General features: G+C 41.3%; 1 protein-coding gene across 5 annotated transcripts in view; it reads right to left on the bottom strand.

Annotated features, from left to right (window-relative positions):
* plxna4 (plexin A4) overlaps positions 1-15,166 on the bottom strand; it is a 240,005-nt gene that overhangs the window by 95,936 nt on the left and 128,903 nt on the right. For all 5 annotated transcript variants that reach the window (XM_044185778.1, XM_044185781.1, XM_044185780.1 and 2 more), the window contains exon 4: positions 4,523-4,651. In XM_044185778.1, coding sequence (XP_044041713.1) covers positions 4,523-4,651 — 129 coding nt within the window. The remainder of the gene's footprint in view (positions 1-4,522; positions 4,652-15,166) is intronic.

Raw genomic sequence — 15,166 nt, 5'->3', positions numbered from 1 at the left:
AAATAATTAGGCATTACTGTGGCATCTTAATTTTGGTTACACGGTAGTGATACAATTTGAAAGATAACAAAAAAATTAAATAAATCAAGTTCTTTTATATATTACTGTTTTGGAATGGAAATCTAAATTTGTTAAAGATCAACAAGGAGGAAGCTATACACTAAAACGGTACCATAAGCTATTCATATTCTCCACCTCATACAATAACCTTTGTGCTAACTTCCCATTCCACTGTTGATCACTTTAAGGAGGTGTTTAAAAAAAAACTACAATAGGTTTATAGCACCTATTAAAAATAAGTGCTTTGTTAGTGTGTGATTTGTACTTTCAATTTACATACTGAACTAACAGTGAAATGATTCCCCAACTTCCACCGACATCACCTCATTCATTCTACCCAGATGTCCTTATTGTGGCTGACAGATGAACCAGTGTTAACAGGATAGTAACATAGTAGTGAAGTACAGTACCAGCTCGTATTAACAGTGGGATTGACCTGCCCCTGTCATTCAAACACCAACCCTAACATCCATTATCACAGCCATTCTATAATCTGACTGTCCTCTTTATACAAGAACATCTATTTAACCCACTAATAAGATGACTTGTGTGTGCGTGTGTATGAGAGAGAGAGAGAGAGAGATCCAATTAGAGGGTAGCCAATCACTGTATTAATGAGAGAGTAGGGATGACAGATTACTCTGCTAGTAAGGAATGGTGAAGAAATGGAGGAATGGAGGATTGGGGGATGGTGTGGGGTAAAAATGACAATGGGTATTGAGAGAGGGTTAGAAATGGAATAAAGATGGAGAAAACGGAGATGAAGAAAGAGGAGCAAGGAACACAAAAGGCTGAATCCTCATTGGCTTTACAAATCCCCTTAGAAATGAATAGGGGTTGTAGGAGCAAAAATCTATAATCCTTAAAGAAAAACAAACCCAACAAAGAGGACACAGTCACAGGATGGAGAAAAGAAAGTAAAAAAGATTGCAAGGATGGAAGATAAATGAAATGAAGGGTGAGAAGAATACAATTACTGGGATGTGGAGAGCATATTTTGACATACATGACACTGCATGGGTAAGTGTGTTTGTGTTAGTGTTTAGCTAGCTTTCGTATAATGTAACACAGACAAGCAGGGTACAGTGTGACTCTCAGGATGATGCCCCTCCCTGAAGCTGGAGTTATACTTCTCTGTCAAGGTATTCCAGTGGTCCCACCACATTGTAATTTATTTCTAGTTGATTATAGTTGACTGTCGTAACCCGAATGCAACACTAGATGGATGTGGCATACATAATCAGACTGTCTTTCAGTCCTTATAGACCCAAAGTAATCACTTGTGATAGAGAGCATGATTGCAGTGAGGACAAGGTTTGCATTTGTTTAGCGTTAATGAAAAGAAGACTACGAAGCCTTTTCTCAACTTTGTCCAAGTTTTCTTCATTATCAACTGCTGGGATCATAAATACGAGCAACTCAAGCTGGCCAATCACAGTTATTATGGTATCCACATGGTCTCTGTAGTCCCTATACCCTGAACGTGTAGTTCAACTTCACCTTTAGCGGAGCCTCAAAGCCTCTGCCTGCAGCCATTGTATGCAGTATGAATTATATGAAGTATGAAAACATACAAAACCACCTATCAGCAAACAAAAAAATAAAAAAACTGAATAAAATGCACAATTCAGCACAAATGTCTACAATCTGCATTATTCTTAACGACTACATACTTATCCTTACTTAATCTCCTTACTCTGTCTCTCTCCTCAACCTCTCTCCTTCAACATCAGTGTCTGAGCCTTGGTCCTGTATTGGACTCTCACACCAGCCAGGAGCCAGCGGTGGTCTGTCTCTTGGTCCACCCCAGCCCTGGCATCACCATGAAGGGGAGGGTTTCAAGGCTAATAACAGCAGGGGAGGAGCTGTATCGACCAACTCTGTTCTCAGCCTCCTGTTGTGCCCCCCCTCTCTTTCTATCATGTGTTTCCTCTTTCTGTATTTCTCCCTTATTCCATCATCACACTCTCTCAGTGTCTGGGTCCCAGGCCCCAGAAAACAGCAGGTGGCCTTCTGCTATCGATCAGCTCAGGCTGCTTTAATAGCGTTTGCCACCACTGGGAATCGGGAATGTGTACATGTGTTGCCTGTTATGCCAAAATATTGTTGCTACATGTTCTCTACATTTGAGATGAATCAATTTGCACTCATCTCCTTCAGTGATTGCAGACACTTGGAAACGGTGTTGTGTTTAACAGTAAATTGAGGACAGGTACTGGTGGTAATAAAGCAGTGTTTTTCAGCTGAAGAATCAAAGTTAAGGTATAACTGACTCTACTGACTACTAGAGTCAGTAGAGTTTATCAGAGTTTAAGGTATAGCAATGAAATAAGAAAAATATCAGTACTGTTCAAATTAATTATGGATATTTATTTCAAATATCGGTAATACTCCAATATCATACTAGTCTAGCAGACTTGTATGATATTCATTCACTCTTATTTTGTTCTATAAACCCTTCAGCAGTAAACCCGTTTGTGTTTGTGTGTATGTGTTGTGTTCATTAACTACTTTCTATATTTGTGTGTATGGTAATTCCCAGATGTTCCTACTAAACAGTTAATGGAGGTCAGCCCTCTAACTAGGCTAATAGACTAATTACTACGAAGGCAGAATACACATACACACACAGGACCACTATCGGCCAGCAAAACTCACTTGGTTGCTTTTTTCAATATAAGCTAATTGGCAAATTAAAAATGCTGAATTTGTAACATGATGTTGGGCGATAATAGCAAGACATAAAGGAATCCAACATAATGGGAAGAAATGGAAACTAAGTATTCCTAATAATTAATTTGTTATTCTGTAATATCTTCTGTAATCCCAATTACACGCACTGCAATCCAAAAGGGAAAAACACAAAGTTCTCACATTGCTGCTTAACAGATTTGTACAAAAGAATGATTGGATGTAATTGGATGCCATGACAAAATAGCATCCTAAAAGTCTATTATTCTGCTAACTTGTGTCTCTCCCTCCCTTCGTTTTCCCCTCTCTCTGCAGATGGACTGAGACCTCAGGAGGGGCAATGAGAGCTGGATTTGAAAGGGCACCTTCAACTCACTCACTGTCTGTCTGATATTTAAAGTGTTATCAGGATAATCTGGGCACTTAAAATGTGTACACACACACACACACACACACACACACACACACACAAACAAATTGCACTACACATTAGTAAATACTGACACTTTTATGGTGCCAGAGAGGTCTATAATCCTCTGGAAGCTGCAGACAATATACGGGGGTAACTAGGCTATCGCTGCCAACAAAACAGCAGTGGCCTTCTGTGATTACGGGTGGCAGGAGATAAAGAGGCGGGAGAGAGGGAATGATATGCATATTATCTGAACTTAGAGCTTTTGCAATATTATTTCTAACAGTCACATTAATAATGAACATTAAATGGGGCTACGCTGAACTAAAAAAGGGAGAAATCCACCATGGGTTCTTCAACTGGTGGCTTGATTTGGCTTCAATGATTTGATTACTAGCCCTTTAACAGTGCTTAATGAAAATAATATGTTTGTGCTGAATGGTAAGAAGGCTGTGTGTTTACTGTTTCTGTGATGAATTAACTTTTGGGATCAGGACTCACTTGGACTAATTTCCCTGTAAGGACAATGAATAAATGAAATAATTTTGCAAAGGTCTGTTTCAATTCAGTGTTCTTCACTTCTTCAGTTAATTTATGTTCGGTCATCAGCAGACTTTAAACAGTCACTGTTCTCATCAGGGCCTTAAAAAGACAGGTCTGCACTATTTATCCTAACAATGTTTTGCTCAACATACACATAACTCATTACTCCCCCCACATAAAAAATAAACATAAATTGCTACCTACTGTACATGCATAAAATATAATCTAAGTACATGCTTGTGTCTGTGTGTCTTTTTGTGTGCAATACAAAGAAAAAGTGAATAACACAGTGAGTCACGGATGTGTGTGTGTGTGTACGTGCATTTATGTGAGCACAGGATGTGTGTGTTATGGACATTCCATGGTGCTATTTTACCAAGGTTTTCCCTCTGATAGGTGTTCACAGTCTCTCTGTGTCTGTGTCCATTACACAGAGTGCTGCTATTTCGCTCCACATTCCATGTCATCAAAGGTACTAAGAGAGATAGTGTGTATGTGTGAATCTGTATGTGCACAGACATACACTCCAACACAAGTGGACTGAGACCACTCTCCTCTCTCCCTATAATTCAACACATTTATTCACTCCAGCTATACCCTCACAGTCTGTTTCTATAAAAAGACATGGTCATAGCATCCAACAGTCCATCTAAACCTTTTCTCTCCTCCAGCCAGGCTGTAATGAACTCCTCTATGCTACACCAAAGGTTATTCTACCCTGTGACATAAGAAAATGATAAATGCCAGTGGTTATGATATTGAGTCAGCAGGAGGGGACTTTTGACGAGTGTCTTTGTGTGTGTGTGTGTGTCTGACCTGGGTCTCAGACATGACATAGAGGTAGTGGTGGTCAGAAGAGAAGGCCATGTCTCTGAGGATGGGTCCATTCTCCACCGCCTGCACCGTCTCATACTGCAGAGCATGAGAGGATCCGTCTACTCTGATCTGGAAAAACACAGAAGCACATTAAGAATTAATATATTTAATATATGCATATATCTAATCAAGATGTAGCGCTCACATTGCGTCTCAGTTATTAAAATAATTAAAACATTAAAAAGAAACATTTCAAACCTAATATGAAGTATCGTATCAAAACAGTTTTAGGAATTTTGCTGACTCTGTTATTCAGTGTTTTATTGATTTAGGAAAAAACAACTGACAATACAAAACAACCATCTCCTTGTTCTAGATGCAGCTTTAATAATTAACATCTGATATGGAGGGGGTGAAGTGCCGTGGTCAGGGTCAGTGGGAATTCAACAACCATCAAGTACACTATGTTACCAATGCTATCTCAGAAGAAGTAGTGAAGAGTACAGAAAAGGCAGTAACTAAAGCAAATGGACTGTGTAAATGACAGGTCTGAAAATGCCTTCCTCAAGAAAAGACTTGTCAATAGAACAAAGGTGGCGTTTAGGACAACAAAGTCTGCAATTAGGATCCAAGGTATCATTAAAAAGGTACTTTTGAACATTATTATTGACAAAATTGCCCATCTACCACAAACTGCCTGAGGATTTTCCCATGCATCATGGCTTTCAGTGCTGTATCTGAGAAGCTCATCTTTCTCTATCACAGTTACAGCCATTCAAAAGTGATTATGGTAATTAGGCATCTGGGCAAGAGGTGTGGTCTGTGGGCCCCTAGGTGTGTTTACTCAGCAGAAAGTGCATGGAATTGGTACCACACACACTTGGTGGTGTGATGGAAGTGTTCTGGGTTGTGCCTGAACATCTGCTTACATCGTCACACATGCACAGGGTGTGTTCCAATGATCCTTTCTAAATCTGGTCCTCTGGCTGTAATTCCCCAGTAACACACAGTTCTGACACATACCTATCCAAGCAACTTTCAGCACCCAATAGAATACACACACACACACGCACACACAGAGACCTGTATGGGCTTGTGGACAGGTGCGAAGCAAGTCTTGTTAAAGTTGTGATGACTCTTGGTAGTTCTTTGTGCTCTTCAGCACTTAAGGGCTCACAGGTAACAGGCACAAACTGGAGATAATTGGACAGGAGGCAGATGGTCGAGAAGACAGGTGAGTTACTTCATGATTAATTATAATACGCTGATGACAACATACTCTGCATTCCCTCTATCAGCATATCATTAAAAATACCTTTCTGCTGGCCCGCCTTAAGCTAAAGTCTCTTTAAGGTCAAGAAGCCTTAACTGTTCTAAGTACCTAAAATGAACACTTTAGTAAAATGGTCCTATACCCACTGAAAATAGAACTGGACTTTGTTAGGGACTGGAAGAAAATATTGCAGTGGATTTATATTTAATTTTTGTCTTCCTTTGAGATATTTATTGTTAAGAAATTATCAAATAGTCACATCAAAATAATTAAAGGAAAATAGCTTTTGTCTGCACCATGGGTCATAAAGGTGCACTCATATACGCAGAGGACAAGAATTCTCTCTGTATCTCTCCCCTCGTCATAATCAAATAGCAAGTAGAATGAATGTCAGTTTTGAGAAACACAATATGCACATTCATATACTGAATTTTAGTTGCTCTAGCCCTTAACTTTCTTCTATATTATAACATAAACCATTCAACAACTGCTCTACTATAGCCCAATGGAACTTTTCTTTGGATTTTCTTGGACAATCAACTATTGTATGGTAAAGAGAGAAACCTAAGTACACAGGGTGCCGTTTACGTCCTGCCCTACTCCTGCTGCTTCTACTGAGATCCAGTTTCACAACATGACATTTCTTTAAACAGGCACCATCTTTCACCCTGATTTCACCCTACTCTCCCTCCTTCTTTGTTTCTCAGTCATTCTTCCTCTCTCGCTCTGCCTCCTGCTTGGCTTGTGTAGTGATCTTGATCTCAAAGGACCGTGAGCTCTGTGTATCAAAGCCTCACACACTTTCACTAGGAACCATTGTAAGCACTAGGGTCAGTTGCAAAGAAAAGAACAGAAGGCGAATGGGACAGAGAGAGAAAAGGGAGAGAGGGAGATAGGAAGAAAGAAACTTCCACGCAAGTAAGGGCCAGATTCAGCAGGTGGGGTTATCTAATCTGCCCGATCGAGTGAGTTAATTTAAGGCACTGTGTGTATGCGAAATTGTGTGTATATCAGCTTACCCCCACTGCATATGAGAGAAGTGGGGAGGCAATTGCTAAGCAGAGTTAAAGGGCAGATAGTCTATGGCAATGGCTGAATATAGAGTTTTATTGTGTTGGGACAGATCCACAGTCACTAGGGAGCAGAGGGGTTTCAATGGGAAGCTCCTGTATATTATCCCTCAATCTGACCACCGACAAAACAAATGAGCCACCAGGGAGTGCACAGCATGTCTGCAAGCATGCAACGCTGACTGGTTGAGTCACACTGGGACTGGAGGCGAACATGAAAGGGAGAAGGAAAGGAAGACCAGTTGACTTATCTGTACAATAACTGGCACATATACAGTATTTAATAGCAATTTTATGCTCTATTTTTTTTTAATCAACACAGCAGGCTCACCCTGGGCTTGTAGGTTTTAAAACAACAGTTACAGCAGATCTCATCTCCCCTGATATCAAATTCTGTGCTTTAAAGGAATAATACTCTAATACTAAAATATCCACCTACAGCATGCATTGTACTCTAAAATCAAATGAAAATGAACAGCTAGAGCATGATTTTATTACTACAAAAACACACACTATCTACAAACAAAAGGCCTACTCAGATTGAACACACCCAATACCTTAATTCCCTTGATGAAAAGCCAAAGCTAATGATTATGTTTTGTTATGAAATCACTAATCCTAGTTTCATTGTCAGCACGAGTAATTATTAATATATCTTAAAGTAATTTTTTCATCAGCCTGAAATCATTAAGGCAGTTACAGTGGTGCTAGCCAATATTATCTGATTCCTTTTCAACAGTAATAAAGTGGATTAGCTGCTCTATGCTAAATGGATTACAATGCTAATCTCTGCTATCACATTAGCACTACACAATAGACATTCACTGCCAGAAAGACTTCATTTTGCCTCAGAGTAGTGGGAAGGTGAGAGATGCATTGGGCCACACATAAATGCACACATACAAATAAGTGTGTTCAAACAAGCACTTGGATGTACAGAAACATTGGCATTTCACGCTCTTTCACGCACTCACACACACACATAGGCTGTCTGGCTGGAGCTACTCATATTGTAATAATGGATACTCTGGGGAAAGTTACTGGCACATTTGACTCTCAGAGCACCCTTCCTCAGGCCTGCAAAATGTGTGTAGTAAACATTTATTTGTTAGCTCTGTGTGTGTCGGGATACGTATATGTGTGTATCTGTGGGAGAAATCCATGCTATACCACTCATATTAATCTCGGGTAACTTCAACCATGTCAGTGTTTCAACAACAGTGACTAATTTCACCCAGTATGTGAGTTGCCCTACTAGAGAGGAGAGGACACTGGACCTGCTGTATGCTAACGTTAAGGATGCATACTCTGTTCTTTAACAGATTTGACACACTGGCTCTTGCTTATCCCCCCTCTAACTCAGCTGCTGTCTGCCCTCAGACTCCTCTGAGGAGTCCACTGCTCTCCCCTCCTCCATCTTCCTGGGAGAGTCCTACTCTCCCCTCAACTGGCTCAACGGCCCTCTCAAGACTGACGACTCCCCCCCTCCCCCGCCTGTAACCTCTGCTGTGTGCTTGACTGCTGACCAGGTAAGAGGACAGCTGATGAAACTCCACTCAAACAAGGCTGCAGGCCCCGATGGCATTTGCCCCGGGGTGCTAAAAGCCGGTGCCCCCTAGCTATGTGGAGTCCTTCACTATGTCTTCTACCTGAGCCTGAGTTTTCAAAGGGTCTCTGTTCTGTGGAAGACATCTTCCTGTGCCGAAGATGCCGTGTCCCAGTGGCTCCAAGGACTACAGACCGGTGGCACTGACCTCCCACATAATGAAGACCCTGGAGAGACTGGTGCTGGAACAACTGCAGCCCATGGTCAGACCCCTCCTGGACCCCCTTCAGTTCACCTACCAGCCCCCGCTTGGAGTTGAGGATGGCATCATCTTCCTGCTGAACCGCATCTACAACTACCTGGGCAAGCTGTCAAGCACGGTGAGGATCATGTTTTTTGAATTTTCCAGTGCTTTCAACACCATCCGGCCAGCCCTGCTGGGTGAGAAGCTGGCAGCGATGCAGGTGGATGCAGCACTGTGTGTTGGACAGCGTGGTCAGCAATACTGGGGCCCCTCAGGGGACTGTCCTCTCTCCCTTCTTCTTCACCATCTACACCACGGACTTCAGCTACCACACAGAGTCCTGCCACCTTCAGAAGTTTTCTGATGACTCTGCTGTGGCTGGATGTATCAGCGGTGGTGATGAGACTGAGTACAGGGCTGTGGTGGGAAACTTTGTCTCATGGTGTGAGCAGAACCATCTGCAGCTCAATGCGACAAAGTCTAAGGAGCTGGTTGTAGACCTACGAAGGGCCAAGGCACCAGTGACCCCGGTTTCCATCCAAGGGGTCAGTGTGGACATTGTAGAGGATTACAAGTACCTGGGCGTACACATGGACAATAAACTGGACTGGACTAAGAACACTCAAGCTCTTTACATGAAGGGACAGAGCCCCCTCTATTTTCTGTGGAGGCTGAGGTCCTTCAACATCTGCCGCACAATGCTGAGGATGTTTTATGAGTCTGTGGTGGCCAGTGCTATCCTGTATGCTGTTGCATGCTGGGGCAGCAAGTTGAGGGTAGCGGACGCTAACAGGCTCAACAAACTGATCCTTAAGGCCAGTGACATTGTGGGGGTGAAGCTGGACTCTCTGTCGGGGGTGTGTCAGGCCAAACTACATGCCATCTTGGACAGTGTCTCCCACCCACTCCAGGACGTGCTGGTCGAACAAAGGAGGACCTTCAGTGGAAGACTCATCCCCCCAAAATGCACCACAGAGCACCACATTCCTGCCTGTGGCCATCAAACTCTTTAACTCCTCCCTCTAAGTGTCACTCTATATGACCATAAGTCACTAAACTGGACATTGGACCATTAACATCACTGCAATATTTGAAATATTGTGCAATATTCTCTGTTTAATACTGCTGTGCAATATACTCTGTTTTCAGTTTAAAATTCCCTATTTATTGATATTTATTCATACCTATATTACTGCTGTGCAATATCCACCGTCTCATAATCATCTTAATAAGCTAAACTTAACTTGACTCATTATTGCACTATTACTTAATTATAATATTACATTGTATTATTATACCATACATACTTATCAACCTCTAAATCCACTTTGGTACTTACCCTTATTTTAGCTTTTATACTTATTTCCACTTTGTACTTAATTTATTTTACCTGTATTATAGTGTATTATATTTTGATTTGCTTAGTACTTCTATTCCTTTGTGCATTGATGTGACAGTGAGAAGCTGTAACAAAAGAGTTCCCCCTCGGGGATCAATAAAGTATTTCTGATTCTGATCATACAGAGAAAATCCTAGTCCTCCATAAAGTGACCACCCTGGCCTGTATCCCCCTAGTGGCTGTGAGAAATAACTACACTAACACTATCACTATAGACAGAGATAAAGACAGTGGCTTCTTCTCTGTGATCTTTACTGTCACAAAAACGAAAAGCTCAGAGCAAATAAAATATCTATCAAGTGTTTTAAAGCTATTCAGACCTTTTGAGATCCATCATTTTCTTGGGATCTACCATTAAAGTATAACAGAATGTGAGGGCAGTGTTGATGTATCAGAAATATAGCCAACTTGTAGATACATATATAAAACAGTTTCAGTGTTACAGTGCAGAGAAAAACAAATGCAACCCCATATGCAGATGGTATTTCTGCCTTGAATCTGTCAATGAAGAATAATACGCCCAAACTGGCTATCTCCCTCTCTCCATGGGGCTAACAGCTAGCAGAAGGTGTGATACAGACAGGGAAGCCATTCCGGTGTGAAAACCACAGGAGTACCCTCTCTCAGTTTCCTCATATTGGCACTGTGCACCACAAAAGCACATGGAAACTACCGCACTTCCTCTGACTCTGCATGGAATCCATTTTGAAGCAGGTAAAAGTGTAATGCTAGAGTCTTCATTTTATTATACATATACTGTTTTACAGACATAAAATAACCTATGCTATTTATGTTATGTTGTACAATAAACTCAACTGCATGTATTCCGGGAAAATATGCAAAAATATATCAAGCAACATACCAATCTAAGAAAAAACATTCTAGTATCAAGTTATTACAATGTCAAAACATGGATTGCTTGTTTTGTCATTGGTTGAATCCAACCTTGCATATCCTAGGTCAATAATGTTGTTGCCCCTCTGGAATCTTCTTGCAGTGAAAATTTCCCTTTGAAATTCAGTATTTCTGGTCAAGTGATTTTAGATAATCTCTGAGAACTGATGTGCCATTATGTAGAAACTACTAGGAAATAGGAAATACTCAGTAAAAACTATTCCCTCTGGAAAGTGTGCTTCCTAGAACATACAATACGTGAAGGGGAGGAATTATGTGTGTGGTCCTGAGTGAGGACTGTTAGAGTGATTGGAGAATTGTGTCCTTGCCTGCTATGGCATGAATTTTGGGGTGGCAAAAGGAAGGATAGTCACACAGAGTTGCAGTCTGTTAAGTATGCACACACACTAACACATCATGGCTGGAACACACACCATGACCAACATGCTGCTGGTGGAAGCCAGAATAAGCTGCTGACTATAGTATCACTATGGTCTGACATGGGCCATGCAACCACGGTGAGGTGAGTGGGCTGGAGCAGGATGTCATCCAAAGTCATACAGCATGCTGGGAAACTTAAATTATCACAACATTTGTGTGAGGAATTCCACCAAATCCCTGAAACGTGCATTGGCAAACCCAGTGTCAGTGCCAGCATTTCTACAGCCAATAAGGGCCATGAACCTTTTCTGCTGGATATGATAAAATGATAAGCATTGTTCAAAAATGTAATTAAAATACAAAATGCTTTAAAAGAAAATTGTTTGTGTTCAACAACTAAGGTCTTGTAGTATATTGGTAGTGTTGTTCAATGCTAAGATCAGGAATTGTGGTAAGTAATAGTGAACTGAAAACAAAGGTAAATCATGTTGTAAATGTCTATTAGATCCAGCAAAACTACTTAGTAGTAAACTTTATCCTACCATACTTACAGAAGCTGTGCATGTAATTAGTTTTATAAAGCAATGAATGATAAAACATTAAATCACATTTATTTATATTTTCAAATAAGTGGGTAGCTATTTGTGTTAAACTGTTGTCAACCTGCTGCTGTTACTTTTCCCTACTGGACTCTTAACCAGGATCAATTCCTTGATCTCAGCAAAGAAATTGTAAGTAAAATGTTATAACCAATTGAAATGATGGCCAAAACTACAAAAACAGGAACAAAGAAAAATTTCTTTGATCAAAGAAGAATTCCTGTTTATTCAGTCATAATGTCAATTTGCTACAAATCTGATATTCAAAGACTGGGTAATACAATCATGATAATTAAGTGTCCTTTCACCTATTTACAATATTTATCTGAGTGGATTTGTCACTTTCAACATGGAGGTCTCCTGGGGTCTTCTCTTTAAGCCCTTGGGTCCCTACTCTGTTCAAGATATCAATCAGAAACATTTTGGAGCAGCAACAGCATAGCCACATGCCAAATGCCACTGTAACCCGACCTGCCACACTTCGCTCAGGTTTCGACCCTCTTTGTCAAACTACAGCAGAGTGTTAGGCATTCAACCAGGCAAGGCAGGACATGCAATAAGAACCCAGAAACAGAGACAGCCAGACAGACAGAGACAACTGAGAGGAACATTCACTGTGAGAGACAAGGAGAAAAGCAACAACGTATCGTCACTACATAATGGCAATGTGTCTCTCCACGCATTCTATTCATACCGACAGCAATACAATGGTGGTTGTCTGATTGCCCAAATCTGTCCAGCTCACTGAAACGTATGGCAGACAGAGAGAAAAGAGGGTGGGGGGGTGGGGGGGGGTGGAGAGAATAACAGAAAGAAAGGGGACTAGGAGGCGGACTGGATTCATCTCTCAGTGTCAATCAATGCCGGGACAAACCCTGTTCTTCCACATTGAATGCCTCAATATATAGCCTTAGGCGAGATGGACTGGAGCGAGACTAGTGGGGGAGTGTGGATGATTTGACATTAATCTCTGGGTATTATTGAGGATGTGGCACACTAATGTGGGATGCAAGGATGGTCGTGTAGTATTGCTGGATCAGAGAATCACTTACGATCCGCTATTCATCGCCAAGAGTTATTAGGGAGAATCAAAGACAGACACGTTTTTATTCTATCTGAGAGGAAGACTGGCCAGAGAGGAAGGCACTAAACATATGTGATTTTGAAAACAAGTGCTGCAGGTGACACATGAATGACTAATGCCATAGTACTTCTACATTTACAATGTCTTTTGGAATAGCATTTTATGTTTTATGACAAGCTATAATAGAGACACCTTGCAGTTATCCAAAGGTACATCAACTCAGTGCTTTACTGCTTTACTTTATGGAAGCAAAATATTCATTTAGTTCATTAAAAATCCCCCCTTCTTTCCTACTTTCCTTCCGGCTCGACTCCTCTCTCTATAGGAGGATGAGTGGGCAAAAAACCCCACAGAGTGCAACTGAACTCATTCTGTGCTTTAATTCACCATTCTCTGTATTATGTTTGCGATTAGGCATATCTTCTACACAGCAGGATTTTAATTAATGCATTTCCCCGGATGCCTGCACTGTGAGAGAAGGTGCTTTGTGGGTGCAAATCAGGGAAATGTCATTGTTAGCAGGGAAGTAACTACAGAGACATGCGTTGGCAGTGTGAAAACTATGCAGAAATTTGACCTCTATAATGGCCCTCCTGTTGGGTTTGGTTTTTATTGAGGTTAATCCACTGCAGATATTTTATTTTGGCTAGGTTGTTTAGGAACAGGAGGTTAAAAGTAACTTGTGGAAAACCTCCACAACTTGGTGCCGTGGGATAAAAGTGGTATAACTAAGACAACAGGGGTATTAGTGGGTGGCCTGAGTGTGACTGTGTCATAGCAGCAGCAAAATGAAGTAACTAAAGAGGAAAGTTAAAGAAATACAGAGTTGGAGGAAAGCATATGTGCACTCATGTTTGTTTCTAATGGTGTTACTCCAGTCTCCAACACCTTACATCTGGGATCTGACACTATAGCAGACAGAGCCGCGGGGGGAACCCTGGCTCAGTGACTGACCGTTGTGGCATTAAAGGTGTGGTACCTGTTAGCCTGCAGGTCCATGTGGCCTACTAATCTAACCTTATCCGCCTGCTGAGAGACAGACAGAAAAAGCAAGGAGAGAGGCAAAGAGAAGGACAAGAATTATTGTGAGGGATGATGGTGTTGGACGTGAAAGGGGACAAGTGTCTTGAGGCTTCCTAACTCATTTCTCTCTCCCCCTCTCCTCCCTCAATCTCCCCCATGGCTTCAACGGGTGAGTGACAGGTCTCCCTGCTATCATTCCTTGCACTACTGAGCTGCCTTAGAGCACTGTGACCAGGCAGGGGGCTCACAGCTCAGCTTTTGTTACTCATTTCCCTACTCTGCTATTGCTTGTGCTCTTTATCCCTGTCTGTCGCTTCCTTTATCTCGTTCTGTCTCAATCTGTAAGTCATGAGGTTGACTAAAATACCTGCAGGGTTATGGCCGGTTCAATTTTGAGAACATTTGTGACCGCTTGACTTCTAACAACTCACTCAGTTTCTCTGATTTACTTTTTTCCTTCTGTTCCTTTCAAAATTTCACTCCATCTTTTTTGGTATGTTTGTTGCAGACTCTATTCTTCTGCTGCTGGAACAATGTATTTTGTATGTTGTCTCCCATTCATCCTCCCTCTTTTGATTGTGCTTGCACATTTTTAGACTGAAAACACTTCACTCTCTCCACTCTCAGATGTGACCGGAAATAAAAAGCCTTGCAGACTTGATGGGTTGTTTTTTCATTTCTCCCTGCAAAGCCTGTTGGTATATGGTTATTGATGGTACCCATTTTTTCCAGATAATATAGGAAAGGGCCCTGGCACTTGATGCTCTAATCTATGTGGAAATGGACAGGAGGGGCTCTTCCATCAAGCCAATAAGACAAAACACACACAAATGTGTGTTTTTGCCCATTTCAATGTGCACAAAGTGAAGACAAAGTGTCTGGACAACTGTCTCTTTCTTATTCCTTATTCAACAACTGCTACAGCTCTTATTTTCCTCTAAGTCGAATCTTTCTGTACTCATGGTCTTGCATAATTTTTCTGTGCATTGATTGTTCAGTTTTGACATTTTTCCTCGCAATATACATCATTCCAACACTTTCACTGTGCAGAGAAGATGTCAGAGCTTGTCTCTCTCTATACAACCCATCTATTCCTAGTCCTTCTTTCCCTCTGTCTTTTCCCATCCAATT

The sequence above is a fragment of the Siniperca chuatsi genome, linkage group LG23, assembly GCF_020085105.1.
Source record: "Siniperca chuatsi isolate FFG_IHB_CAS linkage group LG23, ASM2008510v1, whole genome shotgun sequence".
Lineage (NCBI taxonomy): Eukaryota > Metazoa > Chordata > Actinopteri > Centrarchiformes > Sinipercidae > Siniperca > Siniperca chuatsi.
The sequence above is the reverse complement of the archived record's forward strand: the minus strand, read 5'-3'. Positions and strand labels throughout refer to the sequence as shown.